At 45.2% G+C, this 16,295-nt stretch overlaps 1 protein-coding gene across 1 annotated transcript in view; it reads right to left on the reverse strand.

The window, feature by feature from the left end:
* AKNAD1 (AKNA domain containing 1) overlaps positions 1–16,295 on the reverse strand; it is a 159,641-nt gene that overhangs the window by 52,599 nt on the left and 90,747 nt on the right. Inside the window, exon 14 of the mRNA XM_077452713.1 lies at positions 10,849–10,943. Within this exon, the coding sequence (XP_077308839.1) occupies positions 10,849–10,943 (95 nt within the window). The remainder of the gene's footprint in view (positions 1–10,848; positions 10,944–16,295) is intronic.

Below are 16,295 nucleotides of genomic sequence, written 5' to 3' on the forward strand. Positions count from 1 at the left end.
CCAATTTGACACCTTTATTAGATAGGATTCTCCTGACTAACCATTTGTTTTTTTTAGTATTAGCAGAAAGCCATTTGCTTGATTTGTCTGCTTCTTTTTGGGCCTCCAGAGCACCATGGCCGAAATAAGGACTGGATGTTGAATCCCAGGTATCTATCGAAGGAAGTTTTTTCATGATGGGACGTTCATGGCAACCCTGAGCATTTGCCAAGTACCACTTTTTTTTCCCTGGTTCTTTTGTCCGTAGGCTCTAGCTCAGGATGCCCTCTCCCAAAAGTGGGCCTCGAGATAGTCTCCCTCCAATGACTCTGATTCTCAGGGCATTGTTGAAGATCATGGAGGAGGTCTCTGCAATAATGATTGCTCCATACTGGCCAAGGGGACCATGGTGTGCCATCTAGTGACGTGTCCTCCAATCAGACTTCCTGAAGCCCCAAGACTTGCTTCTGCAGGACAGCCAGTCTAAACCAAACCCAGTCCACCTGGCCTTGACTACATTGAATTTAAAAGGAGCAAGCTTCAAGATATAAACCTTTCCAAGTCAGTGATATCCACCTTCCTAAAAGCCAGAAAAGTCCACAGAAATTTGAAGCCCTTGCTTCCCAGCATTTTTTCTTTCAGTCTTCTTCAGTGGCCAATGTGCTTAGTTATCTTCAGGCAGAGCTGAATGCTGGATTGAGCTGAAAGTGCATGTATTTGCATTGTTGGCCCTTACAGATAAATTCTGATTAAGAGAGCCTCTAGTGAACCGATTTCTGAAAGCAGCAATCAAGATTTGTCCTTCTATCCGTCGGATTTTCCGAAGTGGTATCTGCCATTAATTTTTAAAAGGTTTATGCCTTTCGTTCCAGATTCAGAGAGCTCTCTCATCACTCTGAAGATGGTTTATCCAACAGCAATAGTTTTAGCAATAAGAGTTTTGGATATTAGTGCCTTTTCCTGTAAGGAACCATATTGCACCTTTATTTCCAGATAGTATTGTATTAGGGCCATCTAATAGAAAAGAGAAACATCCATCAGAGCAGAACAGTCGAATCCATGTCCCTCATCAAGTAAATACAATCCACAACAAGGACATAAATTGAGGTACATATAGGAACAAGTTAAATTGGTCTCTAGCGGTTCCCAATTAAAAATCCCATACTAAAAGCAGGACATTGTAAGAGGGTTCGCCCATATGGATAATATGATATTCATAAGAGAAAATATAAAGACAAGGAAATTAAGGGTTAGGAATGCCTTTAGTCATCCATGGAGTAAAGCACAGAGAAATGGGGGAAAGAAAAGAAAAAGAGGGGCAAACGGACCTCAGTTTCCAACAGAGGAAGCAAAAAGTGCCTTACCATCATCTGAGTACAGAAACATGTTCCAATATGCCCAAGCTTTAGTGTATTGTTCTCATTTGTTTTGGGCCATGAGAAGCAGATCCTCTAGAGCATTAACGTCCCTGATTCTGTGAAGCCACATGGCTATGGGGGGGGGGGGGGCTTATAACTAGGGTCTCTCCAGCACAGGGTGACACAAGCCTTGGTGGCATTAATCATGTGACGAAGAACAGATTTTGTGTAGGTTCTTAGATGAATGTGTGAGCAGTGGAGTAAGAACAAGGCAGTATCTGCTGGGATAGGGAAGTCGGTAAACTGTTGGGTGATCTTTTGCACCTCTAGCCAATATGGCCTAATTTTTGGATAGTTCCAAAAAATATGGAGCAAGGTCCCTTGCTCCCCCTGGCATCTTGAGCAGCATTAAAAGCTTGTAGTTATTGTCTTAAACATGGGTGCAGATGGAAGATTTCAAAGCCAGGTATGCAATGGCCTGGCGTTGAGCTGATGTAAAGGTTCTATTGAGATCTCTTTCCCAGGTGTTAAGACTAGGCATAACAAAATCTTCAGGGGTTTAGATCAATAGAGCATACATCTTAGCTAAGGATCTAGGAAGAGGATCACTATCCTCGCAATATGATTCAAATACTGTCAGACTACATCGGAAATTCTCTGGGGGACCCAAGGTTCAAAGATAATGCAACAACTGCAGTGCTTGCCAGAGGTTTAACCCAAAATCGCCCTTCTGACTGCATAAGAGTGGAGGCCGAGGGCCAACCATCGGAGCCCAAGAAATGAGAGGCTTGAAAACAGCCTCTCAATAAGTACTCGGAATGGACCCTGTGCTATTCCCGGGTGGAAGCCAGGGTTCCCTAGGATGGGATACAGTGGCGAGTGGCTGGAGGAAAGCTACGGATTCCGACATATCGAAGAGAAGATGCTGAGGGTGGGGCAAATAAAAGGATGAGATTTAAGGCAAGCTAGTAGAGCAGCATAACACCACAATGCTCTACGCAAGGAGACAGGGCTGTACAGCTGTTCAATGGTCGTCCAAAGCTTGAATTTTTCGTGTCTACACCAATCACCCTTCCTAGGTGGACGGCATGGTAATATTTGAACGCATCCAGCAACGCTACGCTGCCGCGGCATTTGGGTACTGTCAGGAGCCGTCTACTTAGTCTGGGTCGTTTATGTGCCCAAATAAACTTAGTGAAAAGAGCATGAGTTTGACAGAAGAAGGCAGAGGAAATATAGATGGGTAAAGTTTAAAAGAGATACCGAAACTTAGGTAAAATACACATCTTGAATATGTTGCAGGGACCGAACCATGAATGGAGTCCTTGGTGCCACTTCTCCAGTAAGATACAGACTTTGCTGAATAAAGGCGGGAAATTCAGGGCGCAGGCATCTGCTAATTTTGGGGGGATATAGGGGCTTAAATACTTAGTGCAGTGGATGCCCATTTGAAATTAAAATTATGCCGTAGAGTCCGGAACAAAGGGGGGATAAAGCCACCCCGATGGCTTCAGATTCGGTAAAGTATATCTAAGTTTGATAAGGCGCCATACTCATCAAATTCAGCCATAAGATTAAGTAGACATGTGGATTGGACAGGGAGAAGAGCAAGTCATCCGCGTAAGCGGAAACCTTAAAATTATGATTTTCCAGCTAAATTTCGGAGATGTCATCATTCAACCACACTTTATTAGGAAAGGGTTCCAGTGATAGGGCAAACAACAAGGGTGAAAGGGGACATACCTGCCGGGTGCCGTTTGATATGGTGAATGGGGCCGAAAACATCCCATTTGCTTTGACACAGGCTTGTGGATTAGAGTACACACTGGAGATCCACTGAAGCAGCCGATCTCCAAACCCCATATGTCACAAACATAAAGGATCAATTCACCCTATCAAAGGTCTTTTCAGTGTCAGTACTTAGGAAGATGCAGGGGGACTTATTGTGGTTAACTAAGTGGACCAAGTTGAGTACCTTAATAGTATTATTTTGTGCCTGCCTGGACGGTATGAAGCCCACCTGATCCAGAAGGACCAACTGGGGCAACTGGGATTGCAGATGGGAGGCTAAGAGTTTGGTGAATAGTTTCACTAATTTTCACTGCTCAACGTAGAGCAGTGAAATTGGTCAGTAACTGCCACAAACCGAGGGGTCCTTTCCCTCTTTTGGAATAACTTAAATATGAGCTAAAAAGGTGAGAGGAGAAAAGGAGGTGGACTGGCCCAGAGCATTGAAAACCTTGAGCATGTGCGAGCCTAATAAAAGGCAGTATAGAGAAACCGTCTAGGCCAGGTGCTTTCCCGGTTTCGCAGCACCCACTCCGGCCTGAAGCTCGCCGTTGGCAATAGGGGCTTCCATGCTTTGACGGACTGGGGAAGGAAGGCGGGAAAGATGGACTGAGGAGAGATATTCCTCGATAGCAGGTGGAGACGAGGAAGGGGAGGAGATTTTATACAGGGAGGATTAAAAGTTCGCAGACTCACATGAAATTTCCTTAGGCAAAAGATTTTTTGCCCTTCAGTTTTTCATATATGGGGTATGTATGAAGCTGCACGTTGGTCCCTGAGGCCCATGGCGAGGTACTTACCACATTTATCTCCTGCTTCATAGGACAGTTTCCTGCTGGATTGCATAGCTGCTTTGGTTTTATAATGAAGAAAGTCTGAAACCTGTCTATGGAAATGCGTAAGGTAAGCCCCCAAAGAAGGAGTGGGTGTTATCTTATGTTGCAGTTCGAGGGATTGAATTTCTGAAAGCAACTTCATCATTTGCTTTTCGCATGCTTTTTTAATACGAGAGCCATGTTTCATCAGGATACCTCTGATGACAGCTTTGTGGGCTTCCCAGATTATACCAGGACCCCCTCTGGGGTATAATTTGTCTGAAAGTACACTACGAGTTCTTTGGATACATCGGTGAGGACCTCTGGAGTCTGAAGGAGGCTTTCGTTTAGGCACCAGAGCCATTCTGGTGAGTGGTGAGGAGGCTGAGTTGTTTAAAGGTAAGACGCAACATGATCGGGGCATGGTCCAGCCAAGTTGTATGACCTATAGAAAATGTCCAGGACCAAAGAGAACAGTTAATGCAGCATGAGGAAGAGGTCTATATGGGAATAAAGTTAGTGAGGTGTAGAAAAGAAGGCATAGTCACGATCCCCAGGATGTAGAATGTGCCACACATCGACCAACTGCAGTTCATGCAGAATACTCCTCCGGGAGCCAGGAGGAACAGAGGAAGTGCCTGAGGAAGTATCCACTTCCGGCTCAAGAGGTACATTAAAGTCCCTACTGAGGATCAGTATACCTTCCGCAAACTGCACTAGCTTTGAGAGGACATTACAAAGGAAAGAGTCTTGATGAAGATTCGGAGTGTATATAGTAGCTAACGTAACCTTAATGCCGCCAATGTGTCCTTTGAGAAAGAGATAGCAGCCACCTGTGTCAGAGTGCCTGTCCGAGAGAGATCACGGGATTCTACTAAAAATCAGAATGGAAACACCTTTAGACTTTGTCACCTGATTGGAGGCATGGTATGCACAAGGAAAGAACTGATTCTGAAGGAAAGGAAGTCCGCCCGCCTTAAAATTAGTTTCTTGCACAAACACCACATCCGTGCAAGAACGTTTCAGATCATTAAGAAGCATTCTCTGCTTCTCAGGGATATTGAGCCCCTTGGATACGGTGTGTATCACCTCTCTAAATGCCATCACACCTGGGGAAGGGAGAAACCAACCACAAAAAAAGGGGGGGGGGGGTTTCAGGTGGAAAAGAGGAAAGAGAAGAGAGCCTAGCAGGGAGTATTTGAGATTTAAGACACTAAAAGTACAAGAAAACAAGTAAATGCACTCACTTTAGAACACACCGGTTCGGGTGAGTGTGGGCCTAAGTGGGGAGGTGGTTGGAACCAACTAAAGAGCAGAGCCCTGTGCCAGACTTCTTCAGCTACAATAAAACCAAGAAAATGTAGAGCAGTAACAGGAAATCCTGTTTAGAAGGCAAACATGAAAAGGACATTAACATATAAGGAGTTTTATTACCTTAAGCAATGCAAAAGGGGCTAACTTCACATCGACCTACATCCGCCCCTTCAGGGCCAAAGTGGGTGGGGCCAGGGCATCCATGTGTATGGGGCAGCGCTCATGATACCCCTATGGCCTGGGGTGGGAGGGAGGAAGGAATTGGATAAGCACTTTCTGATGGTTAATAACCCTATGCCACTGTCATCCGTGACTCGGTAACCAAAGATTGCACGGGTGGCCTGCTAGAGGCTCAGGTAGACATCATGCCCTAGGACCAACTGGTCCTCTGGGGCAGCGCCATCCCCAGAGCCCCACCATGGCTACCATCCTCCACAAACAACCCCACCCCCCCGGTCCCACCGCCCCGGGAAAAAGCCTTCATCTCACAGAGCATACAAAAACAAGAGGGCAATGTACAGGAGGTCCCCGGGAAGGAGGCCCATCGCCAGGAAGATCGTGAGACACCATCCATGGTTACAGGGCAGATGTCTCCCTACTTGGATACACCCGTGCCACTCCTGCCATCAGCAATAACCTTACATGCATACTACCCAACAGTGGTGTGCAGCTGATGGCTAGATAGTGAGCGGAACATAGGCAACATAAAAATAAGGGGGAAAAACAGAAAACATAGACCAAGAACATTAGGTTGAACATAACAGGCAGTCCGACATGCAGTAAATCAGATCCTGGAAATACAAGATATAACCCAAATGTAATGAGGTTAAAGAGAAAGACATTGGTATTTCCGGAACAAAAAAAACATGAAAACATTGAGGAACAAAGCCCTCCTATACGTTGTTGTGAGTCTGTAATGTGTTCTTCATGGGTAGCAGAGGTTCCCATTAGATAGTAGGAATGGAACCAGTCAAACAGGCAGGACTGCAAAACCATGAAATAAAAATTAAGGAGCAAAGCCCTTCGTAAGCTCAAGCAACATAACATACGTGGGTCAGGCAGGAGCATTCCATAGTGAATAGCCTAAGTATAGTTGTTAGAGATGTCATAAATCTGCTGTATCAGCCAGGATGTTCAGCAGAGCAGGTTAAGACTCACGATCACCAGGTTGAGAGGAGTAGCATGGGCCACGAGAACTGCGGCTCTCCCTTGCTGTTCGAGGATGGGTTCCAGGAGCAGCAGCCAAAGGAGTAGATCGTCTAGTAGGCAGCGCAGCAGGGACTGGAGCCAATTAGGGACTGGGAACGCCTTAATGCCAAGGAAGGCAAACAGGTCCGGCAGGCCATCCGGTTGGTGGAGTGTAAAAAAACAGACTTTTCACAAAGATAATGAGATGGGGAAACCCCATCTATATGTACATCCCAGCTGTCTGATCCTGTCTAACAGAGGACTGAGCAGCAGGGTAGCCCTTGATAGATGCAGGAGTATTTTTACAGATGTGCCATCAAAGTCCACCTCTTCTACCTCACAGGCTTTACGGAGAATGAGGTTGTTATGGGTGTGGTCATGTAGGTGACAGACAACATCTCTCAGGGTGCTGGGATCCAGTGAACGGGGGCTCAGTGCCCCATGGACTCAATCTAATTCTAAGTCCTGGGGAGAATAGCCACAACCGTAGGTTGCAATGACTCCTGCCCGTGGCCTTCGGGAGACCTCGGAATCATAGGTTATTGCAGCGGCTTCTATTCTCGAGAACCTCGAGATTCAGTTGTGGGGCAGTAACATGGGAAGCTTGAGAGGACTGGGCCTGCTTCACCTGTAGGATGTGGATTTCAAGGGAGGCAACTGTAGATTCTCCTGCTGGGTGGCACAGGGGTATGCTGCGGGTGTGAGGACAGGGCGTCTGCTAAGCTGGATAGCGACACTGAGGCAGAGGATGAAGCTGGGGAAACAGGAAGCGCCGCCATCAGTGATGTAGAGTGATGCCCACCATGCGGCCTCACGGGCCCGGGATATGGCAGATCATGTACCGTGGAAGTAGCGCTGGATCTCCGCCTGAGGGGACACTTTAAGGTAATTCCTCGCTCTTTTCTTTTTGGCTGAGCTCATACTGGGTCACAATACTGCATATAGTCGCTGAAAAGCTGAAGAAATGGCCGGAGCTCAGGCAGTACACGTCTCTACTCTGCCATGCCCAGACCACGCCCCCCTCCCTCAGAATTTCACTTCAACTGGGGGTCTGTCATTCCATCTTCATCACCAGATACAGGGGATCCTGATTGATACAAACTAAACCTAAATATTCTCCTTCAAATTTACTTGTCTTTGACTGAGCCATTTCTGAATGCTCTGTACTTTCCAGGGTCCCAGGAGGGGCTTCCCACTCCCAACTCCCCCTATACTAGGGGTAGGCAACCTTTGGATAGGTGAACTGGAGCTCTACCTGAACAACATACATGAGATCAAAGAACAACAGGGTTCAGCGCGCCTTTCCTTTTTTTTTTTTTTAAGAAACCAACTAGCAAGGCCTAACTAAATAGTAAGGAAAAATATGATAATACAAATGTCACGGTAAAAATAAACTGTTAACGTAGCTTACCTTAAAAGTGGACAGTAGTGTCAGTCAGTAAAGTAATGAACAGTGTAGGGCAGTGAATGCTTTGTGGACAGTATCAGTAGGACAGTGGAGGGTGTCAATAGGGGAGTGGACAGTCCAACCTCAACAGAAAAATCTCTCCAGCGCTGTGCGGAGGGCCTAGATAAAAATTTTGTACTTCTGTTTTGTGCTAATGGATGGATTCTGCACCCCACGCTGCCTTAGCCAACTAGGGGGAGTCCAAAGTGCTAAAGCAAGGAAAGAAAGAAAAAAGCGTGTGGCCTAGTGCATCATCCTTGGTAAAGTTTTAATAAAAAGCAGAAGTAAATGGAGTACTCATATTTGGTATCTGGAATAACATCGCATCATTCCTCTAAAAGGTCTTAAAACAGTACCCATAGCTCATGGGATAGTAAGGTGGAGTAATCGGTTGACACGTTTTGAGGATTTTTCCTCTGAGGAAGAGAAAAAATCCTCGTAACGCATCAGTAGATTACTCCACCTTACTACCCCATGAGATGTAGGTACTGTTTTATGAGCAGTGTACAGTGTCAGTAAAGCAGAGTATGTGTCAGTAGAGCAGTGGATGGTGTCCACTGCCCTACTGACTATGAATAAGCACTCTTGGTAGTGTGAAACGCATTAGCTGTTGTTGCTTTTGCTGTGATTCATTTGATGTGTTCCTGTTCTATGAATAAAAGGCATTGAATTTGTTTTTGCTACATTGTCGGCATGCCATTGCCTGCACCCAGGTCTCTCTGTTCCTGGAGGAGCTGTTTTTTGTCTCGTGGACCTGCCTAGAGCGGTGGTGTCTCTCTCTCACAAAAAACATTATATACTTACCTGCTCTGTGCAATAATTTTGCACAGAACAGCCCTAACCTCCTCTTCTGGGATCCCCCACCAGCACTCTTGGGTCCTGCTCTTCTCCAAAGTGCCCCCATAGCAAACAAGGGGAACTCGTGCAGGCTCAATCCCAAGCCGAGCTGTGTGTGTCTAATGACAAAGCCTTACTTAGCCCCAGGGCCATCTTTAATATCGATTGGACCCCGGGCAAAAAAATTCTTGGGGGCCCCCCTGTGCAATTTCACTCTCCACCTGCTCTGAGACATACAATAAATAGCAGCTAGACTTAAAATCAGTTTACTGTATTAGATCAGGCAGCAATTGCGATTGATTGCCAGCGATTACAGGATATCTTTACTGTTTAATGACTGGTTGCTAGAGGTTACAGCACACATTACGGCTCACTGTTTAGTTGCTAGAGGTTACAGCAAATTATTTCTGCTTATTAATTGGCTGCTAGAGATTACTGTACAGTAATACTGTTCACTGATTGATTGCTAGAGGTTACAGCACATCATCTCCTCACTGCAGGGAAGCATGATACACATATGAATGCCGCCTTTATTTACATATCAATGCCGCTGGCCGCAGCTATTTACTTAGTAATGCTGCCACTATTTACATATGAATGCTGGTTATTTACATGTAAACACAAGGTCTGCAGATGAGTCATCTGTACACAATAATAGGGCAGAGTTGGGCAGCATTAGTACCAGCACTTCACACTGAGATATTGGGACACAGCACAGGACTAAAACTTCAAGGGACAAGGGAATTTAAACCAGGATAGTTGGCAAGTATGAGGCAGCTGCTTTGGGCCCAACAACAATGACAGGGCCCAGGGCAGCTGCCCCTTTTGCCCTGCCTTAAAGACGGCCCTGCTTAGCCCCTCCCCCACTCTCTGCTCAAAGACTTTGACTGGGAACAGCAGGAATCAATGGTTTCCACTGCTCTCAACCAAGCCTGTGGGATGAGAGAGGAGAGAAGAGCTGCAGCAGACAGGACAGAGCTGGATTGAAATCTGGCTCAGGTAAGGGTTTAAGAGGAGAACTGGGAGTATCCAATACTGAAAGTTTTTTTTTACCTTAATGCAGAAAATGTATTATGGTAAAAATAACCTTTACCTTTACAATCACTTTCATTTTAAAACAAAAACAAGAAATAACTCTGGTAAACATAAAGGTATTTTTCCTGTGAGTAGGCTTTTAATCACTAAGGAAGAATATTAGATATTAAATCAATTATATATTTGGACAGGTAAGTTCTGTTACTCCTGGAGAGCTGATGTTTGTACTTCAAGATCTGAGAATGCAGAGTTACCAACCCCACTAACCAGTTAGATCTAAAAGAATCCGTTTTTGTGTCACCTACAACAGTGAAGAGACACAGTAAAACTCAAGATTAAAACTGCAAGCAAAAATCCTGAGAAAAAAAAAATGAGATAAGCTTAGCATTTTCAGTTGTACTGGTGTCGTGCTTATTAGACAGTAAACTGATAGAAAACTATCAGAGCAAACAAACCTCGGTCAAAACCCTTGCAAAGGTGAAATGTAAAATACAAGGACAGTCGAACGACAGATTTTAGCCAAGGCATTTTTGATTAGAATTTATTTGAAACAAAGAAAATCTAATAGGAAAATGTTAACTCCACTATGCTTATGATCAGATAGTAATAAGTCCCTGAGTGTCTCTTTTCATAATAACGGTCTACACTGCCCTTATATTAACAAATTGGCAATACACTTAATTCCCCATCAGTCTTTCTAGTGAAGGTATGAAATGCCTGATGTGAGGCAGGCAGTTTTTATGAAAAAACATTATAATAAATGGTCGCTCTGTGTACACTGGGAGCTTCCTCAACAACCAAAGTTACACCAGTGAGTGCATTTTTTAGTTGGTGCAGATAAAGAGTGAGAAGAGGTGCAATGTGCAGTGAGCCATAGCAATTAATACAATTTTAGTTTACTCATTCTTAAAAGAATTATCATTAAAGGACACATTCTAAAGGAAACTATTGTACTCGGAACATTGTTGTTTGCTTATGAATCAAAATTCCGTTTAGTTACAACAACAAAGTTGTATACTATTATATTACTACTAATATATTTATTAGTAAAATAATAGTATTTATATACAATAAGTACATTACGTACATGCTGGGATTTCTACATTCAAGTCTTTCCGTTGGATGACAGACAATTTTCCTTGGCATACAGGCTGGGTTTTCCTCAGGTCTGCTTCCTGATATCTGTACAAGACATTAAAATATGTTGCTATTAATTCCACTGATGAACAGCTGATACACTTGTGCAAGCATTCATAAAAAGAAAATCTACAGTTGAGAAAAAAGACAGTTTAGCAAAAGTAGTAAAATATAACAGCAACATGCACGTAAGACAAACAGTAGCAAAAAAAATATATATAATACTGTATAGCATCTAATGTGTAATATTAGTGTGTTGACATCTCTACATATATTAAAGAACACACAAAATGTAAACTGCTGAGGATGAGGGAAAATGCTTGTTTTAACTGTAAAAGTTTACTTTTAAATAACAAATGGTCATCACCCCACAGGCTCTCCTCCTTGATTCTAAAGGTAAAAACACATACTCCCTATGTAGATAGACTGCTTGGCTTGCCCAGGGGCAACAGGGTGTTAAGTCTGTGGCTCAGAATTTATGTATGCCACTATATCTCTGTACCCTTTGAACTTTGCTGAGTACCTGTATACATAATGATATTGCTCCAAGATAGCACGGGCATCATTATTTTCTATCAAATGGCAGTACACTTGTTTGTAAGTTGGTGTGGAGTGGAGACTAGTGTGGGAAGGCTGCATCAAGAAGAACTGCTTTTTATTTTTGTTTTTTGCTTGTTTTTTTAAATCAGAAGAAAGTTTTATTTGAACACATTCAAGCATACAAGTTCAATAAAAACTCACAAAAGAATGCAAAGTTTTTATGTACAAAACAGTAGAAAACAATTAGGAAATTACAGCTTTCAATGGCATAGAGCTAACTAAAGAGAACATATAGCCCCACCTAGTGGCTAAAAACAGAAATGACAGTGCCAATAGAGCATTAATGTTGCACACTTCAGTGTCAGAAGTGTAATAATAAGTCAGATAGTAATAACGAGCATTGAGTAACCAACATTATTCTACCCCAATGTCCTATCTATAATCAGGTTCACTGGGGCCAAGTCTGGTGTATCAAGCCAACCTCCCCAAACCCTCTCACATTTAGTAGGGCATCCACAGTGCTGGTAAATAACCTTTTCATATCTTAAAGTAGTACCCATATCGTCTAGCCATTCCTTAAAGGATGGAGGGGAAGTGCTTTTCCAGTGGAGGAAAATAATTTTTTTGTGCCTGAAACAAGGCTCTGAAAACAGCTTCCTTAGTAAAGGCATCTAGTATATGTCATTAAAAACTTCCAGCAGACAGGGCCTGGCATCAGAAGGGATGTCTGTTTGGAATATTCTATTGCAAGAGCAGATGTCCAGTATCTGTGTGTACCTGGGGACATCTCCACAGCATGTGGATGAGATCCCCATGATCTTTGCTACATTTTGGACAAAAGCCCCATTTTAAACAATTTCACTGGGTATAATGAACTCGCAATAAAATGTACAATTGCGATAAATGCTGAGAATGATAAAGAGAACTAGCTTGCACTGCTTCCAGAGCATTTTCCGAAATATTCAGCGGACAAGTCTCCCACATCAGGCTCCCACAGATCCATGGCCTTACAGGTGTAGGCCTCCAAATAGATATTCAGTAAGGATGCATAATAAGGCCCTTCTCTAATTCACTGTGCCGCAACAGCCCAAAAATAGGTGTTGGGGAAAGAGAAAAGTCAGAGAGCAGAGTTTGTGCCTGCACTGCATGGGACAGCATCATGAGAGAGGGGTGAGGGGTAAAGGAGGGAGGATGAGAGAGAGAGGGGGGGGATTAGAGAGTGAGGATGCAAATGAGCATGCGTGGAAGTGACAGCAACACAGCCCGTCCAAGGCAAGTGACCAAAGGCACAGAACCCAGAAGGAAGACAGGGTGAAGATGGAACAAAAGTGTGCCCATTCTAGAGCTGGTAACATTGAGGATATTCAATATCATTTTAAAGAACTGTTTTTGTGTGTGAGAGGCATAGGGGAGGAGTATGGATGGTATAAAAGTGGGATGTGCAGGTGAGGGAGAGGAATGTGGAGGGTATAACAGTGGGCACTATGTACAGGAGAGTAGTGTTGAGGGTATGCCAGTAAGCAGTATGTACAGGAGAGGAGTGTGGAGGGTATGCCAATGGGCACTAGGCATAGGAGAGAAGTGTGAGAGGTATGATAATGGGCACTATGTATAGGAAAGGAGTGTAGAGGGTATGACAGTGGGCACTGTGTATCAGAGTGTGGAGGGTATAACAGTGGGCGTTGTGTACAGGAGAGGAGTGCAGAGGGTATGACAGTGGGCAGTATGTACAGGAGAGGCGTGTGGAGGGTATGACAGTGAGCAGTATGTACAGGAGAAGAATGTGGAGGGTATGATAGTGAGCAGTATGTACAGGAGGGGAATGTGGAGAGTATGACAGTGAGCAGTATGTACAGGAGAGGAGTGTGGAGGGTATGACAGTGGGCACTATGTATAGGAGAGAAGTGTGGAGGGTATGACAGTGGGCACTATTTATAGGAGAGGAGTGTGGAGGGTATGACAGTGGGCACTATGTAAAGGGGAGGAGGATGTAGGAATCTGGGCATCGTGTCAACATCGGAAGAAGAAAGAAGAAGAAGCAGAAGGCAGCGGTGACAGCAACAGACTGGGCCAACACTAGTAAAAGAGCTGTAAGAAGAAAGCGGAGGCCCGGCAAGAAGAACCAAAGAGCAGGACAAGATCCCCGAAGTCAGAAGAAGACCCCCGGACGGCGGCGGTGACGAAGGAGAAAGCCGGGCTCCTCCACTAGTAAAAGAGAAGATAGTGGAGTATTTTAAAAACCTGTGTTGTGTTTTTTTATTAACACTTTTTTTCCCCCAGGTGAATTCTGGGTGGTGGGCCGGAATCTGGGGGGGGGGGTGCTTTTGGTACTGGAGGGCGGTGGTACTGCAGGGGGGTGGGGGTGGTGGTACTGGATGGTGGTGGGGGTGATACTGGAGGGCGGTGGTGGTGGTACTGGAGGGGGGTGGCGGTTGTACTGGAAGGGGGTGGTACTGGAAGGGGGTGGCGGTGGTACTGGAGGGGAGTGGTAGTACTGGAGGGGGACCTTTTACTGATCCCATCCCCTCACCACCGCCAACACTGATCTCATCCCTTTCCCCCCCACCACCTCTGTTTTAGAGATGATGGGGGGGGATAGGGATGAGATCACTTCTATGCGAGGAATCTCTGTGAGATGATCTTGCGGACCTGATGGGGCGAACCATTTAGGTAGCATTAGTGCATCCTGCTCTCTTTTTCGATCTTCTCTACTTACCAAACTCCTCCCCTCTTACCTATTAGGCTGGTGGTGATCTGCTGGAGCAGTGGTCTTCATGGGTAGGGAACAGAGGAAGCCTAAAGAGACAGGTAACACAAACGGGGAAGGAAGATAAAGCCACAAACAGAAAGACAGAAAGAATAGAGAGAAGAGAAAAACAGGGGAGATACTCACCAAGCAGAGAGGCAACACTGGGGCAGAAATTCACAAATGCAGCAGTCAAAAAATTCAGCTGAGCCAAAAGAAGGGCAAAAAAAAGGCATCAGCATTAAAAAAAGGCACCTTCCCCTTTTAAAATTGGCACAGGGGTCACGTCCCGCTCACGCATGCAGTAAGCCGGCGCCATCTTGGAAAATGGAAAAAACACAGACAGAGATACACAAGCTGCCCAAACTGCACACTGAGCATGTGCAGAGCGGCAGAGTGACCAGGAAGAGTGCTGACACTGCTGTGGGACTACAGAGCTCAGCAAAAAGAAGTAAAACATGGGGAAAAAGAAGAATACAACCTAAAGTGGCAAGAGACATTGAAGTCAGAGTGAATGCTGCCATGCTGAAGACCAGAGAGACAGAGTGACACCGAGAGGAGGAAACCGGAGACCACCGCAGGTACTAAGCCTGTTTAAGGCTTATAGAGCAAGACTTTATTGTATGCCTTCAGCCTATTTAAGGCTTACTTCCAATGGCTATAGAGGCAACGCTCTGTTTTGCTGCAGAGAAAAAGTATTCATACCCCTGAGATCACCAGAGGGGGGTTCCTTCCATTTAGCTTCCTTTAGAGGCTGTACCCGTAAGGACTTCCAGCCAGCTAGAACCTGGCTGGGGCAAAGCGGTAATGGGTGATGATCCGTGCGGTCCCAACAGGTGAGGAAAAGTAAGAGAATACCAGGGCGGGGGTGTATCATCATCTATGTGGTCCTATCAGGTTGTGGGGGGCGGAGTCACAACCCAGAGTGTATGCTGCCATGATGCGACAGGAAAGTGTGTTAGCCTTGGTTGATAAAAGCAATAATATCTCACTCTATGTTTAACCATTTGCCAACAGGGCACTTTCACCCCCTTCCTGCCCAAGCCATTTTTCAACTTTTAGCGCTGTCACACATTGCAACAAATTCTTCACACAAATAGAGCTTTCTTTTAGTGGTATTTGATCACTGCTGGGTTTTTTATTTTTTACAAAAAAAAAAGAGCAAACATTTAGAAAATTGTTTTTTTTTTCCTGTCAGTAGATTTTGTAACTAAGTCATTTTTTGCCTTCACTGATTTGCGCTGATGAGGCAGCACTGATAGGATGAACTGGTTGGCATTGATTAGGAGGCACTTATGGGCACTGATGAGGCAGTACTTACTGGCACTGATTAGGTGGCACTGATGAGGAGGCACTAATATGCCACACTTATGGGCACTGACAGGTGGCACTGATATGTGGCACTGATAGGCGGCACTGGTGGGCAATAGGTGGCATTAGTGGGCATTAATAGGCGGCACGGGTAGGCGGGACTGATGGACACTGATGGGCATTGATGGGTGGCACTGATGGGCGACTGATAAGAGGCATTGACGGGCATTGCTAATGGGCACTGATGGGTGGCACTTGTGGGCAGTGGTGGGCACTGATCGCTGGCATTGCTGGGCACTGTTTTTTACTATTGTAATCAGGGCACTGATGATTAGTGTCCTGATTACATTCCTAAATGTTCCCCTGTGAGGAGATGCCGCTGATCGGCTCTCCTCGCCACACACTCTGTCAGTGTGAGGCGAGGAGCGCCGATTACTGGCACTTCCTTGTTTACATGTGACCAGCTGTGATTGGACACAGCCGATAACATGTTTTCAGCTCTTTCCACAGATCGGGGTTGCGCCGTGTCCTAGCAACATGGGCCGTGGGGCGTGGCCGTTCTGGGCCAACATCATATGACCGTGGCCCAGAACAAGAGCTTCATCGCTCAGCCGTCATATGACGGTGGGCAGGCGGCAAGCAGTTAAACCAAAGGGGGAATGGGTCTGTAGCTGGTATATCCAGTAAGTTTCTAAACATGAGACACCCACCCCTGGTCATAACACCCCCCTCTTCATACACATTGTGTATATGATCACCTGCCCTTGCGTAAAACAGTGTGTGGGACGTACTATTCGTTC

Source organism: Lithobates pipiens, unplaced genomic scaffold (assembly GCF_037356315.1).
Source record: "Lithobates pipiens isolate NorthernLeopardFrog02 unplaced genomic scaffold, aLitPip1_a1.2 Scaffold_23, whole genome shotgun sequence".
Classification (NCBI taxonomy): domain Eukaryota; kingdom Metazoa; phylum Chordata; class Amphibia; order Anura; family Ranidae; genus Lithobates; species Lithobates pipiens.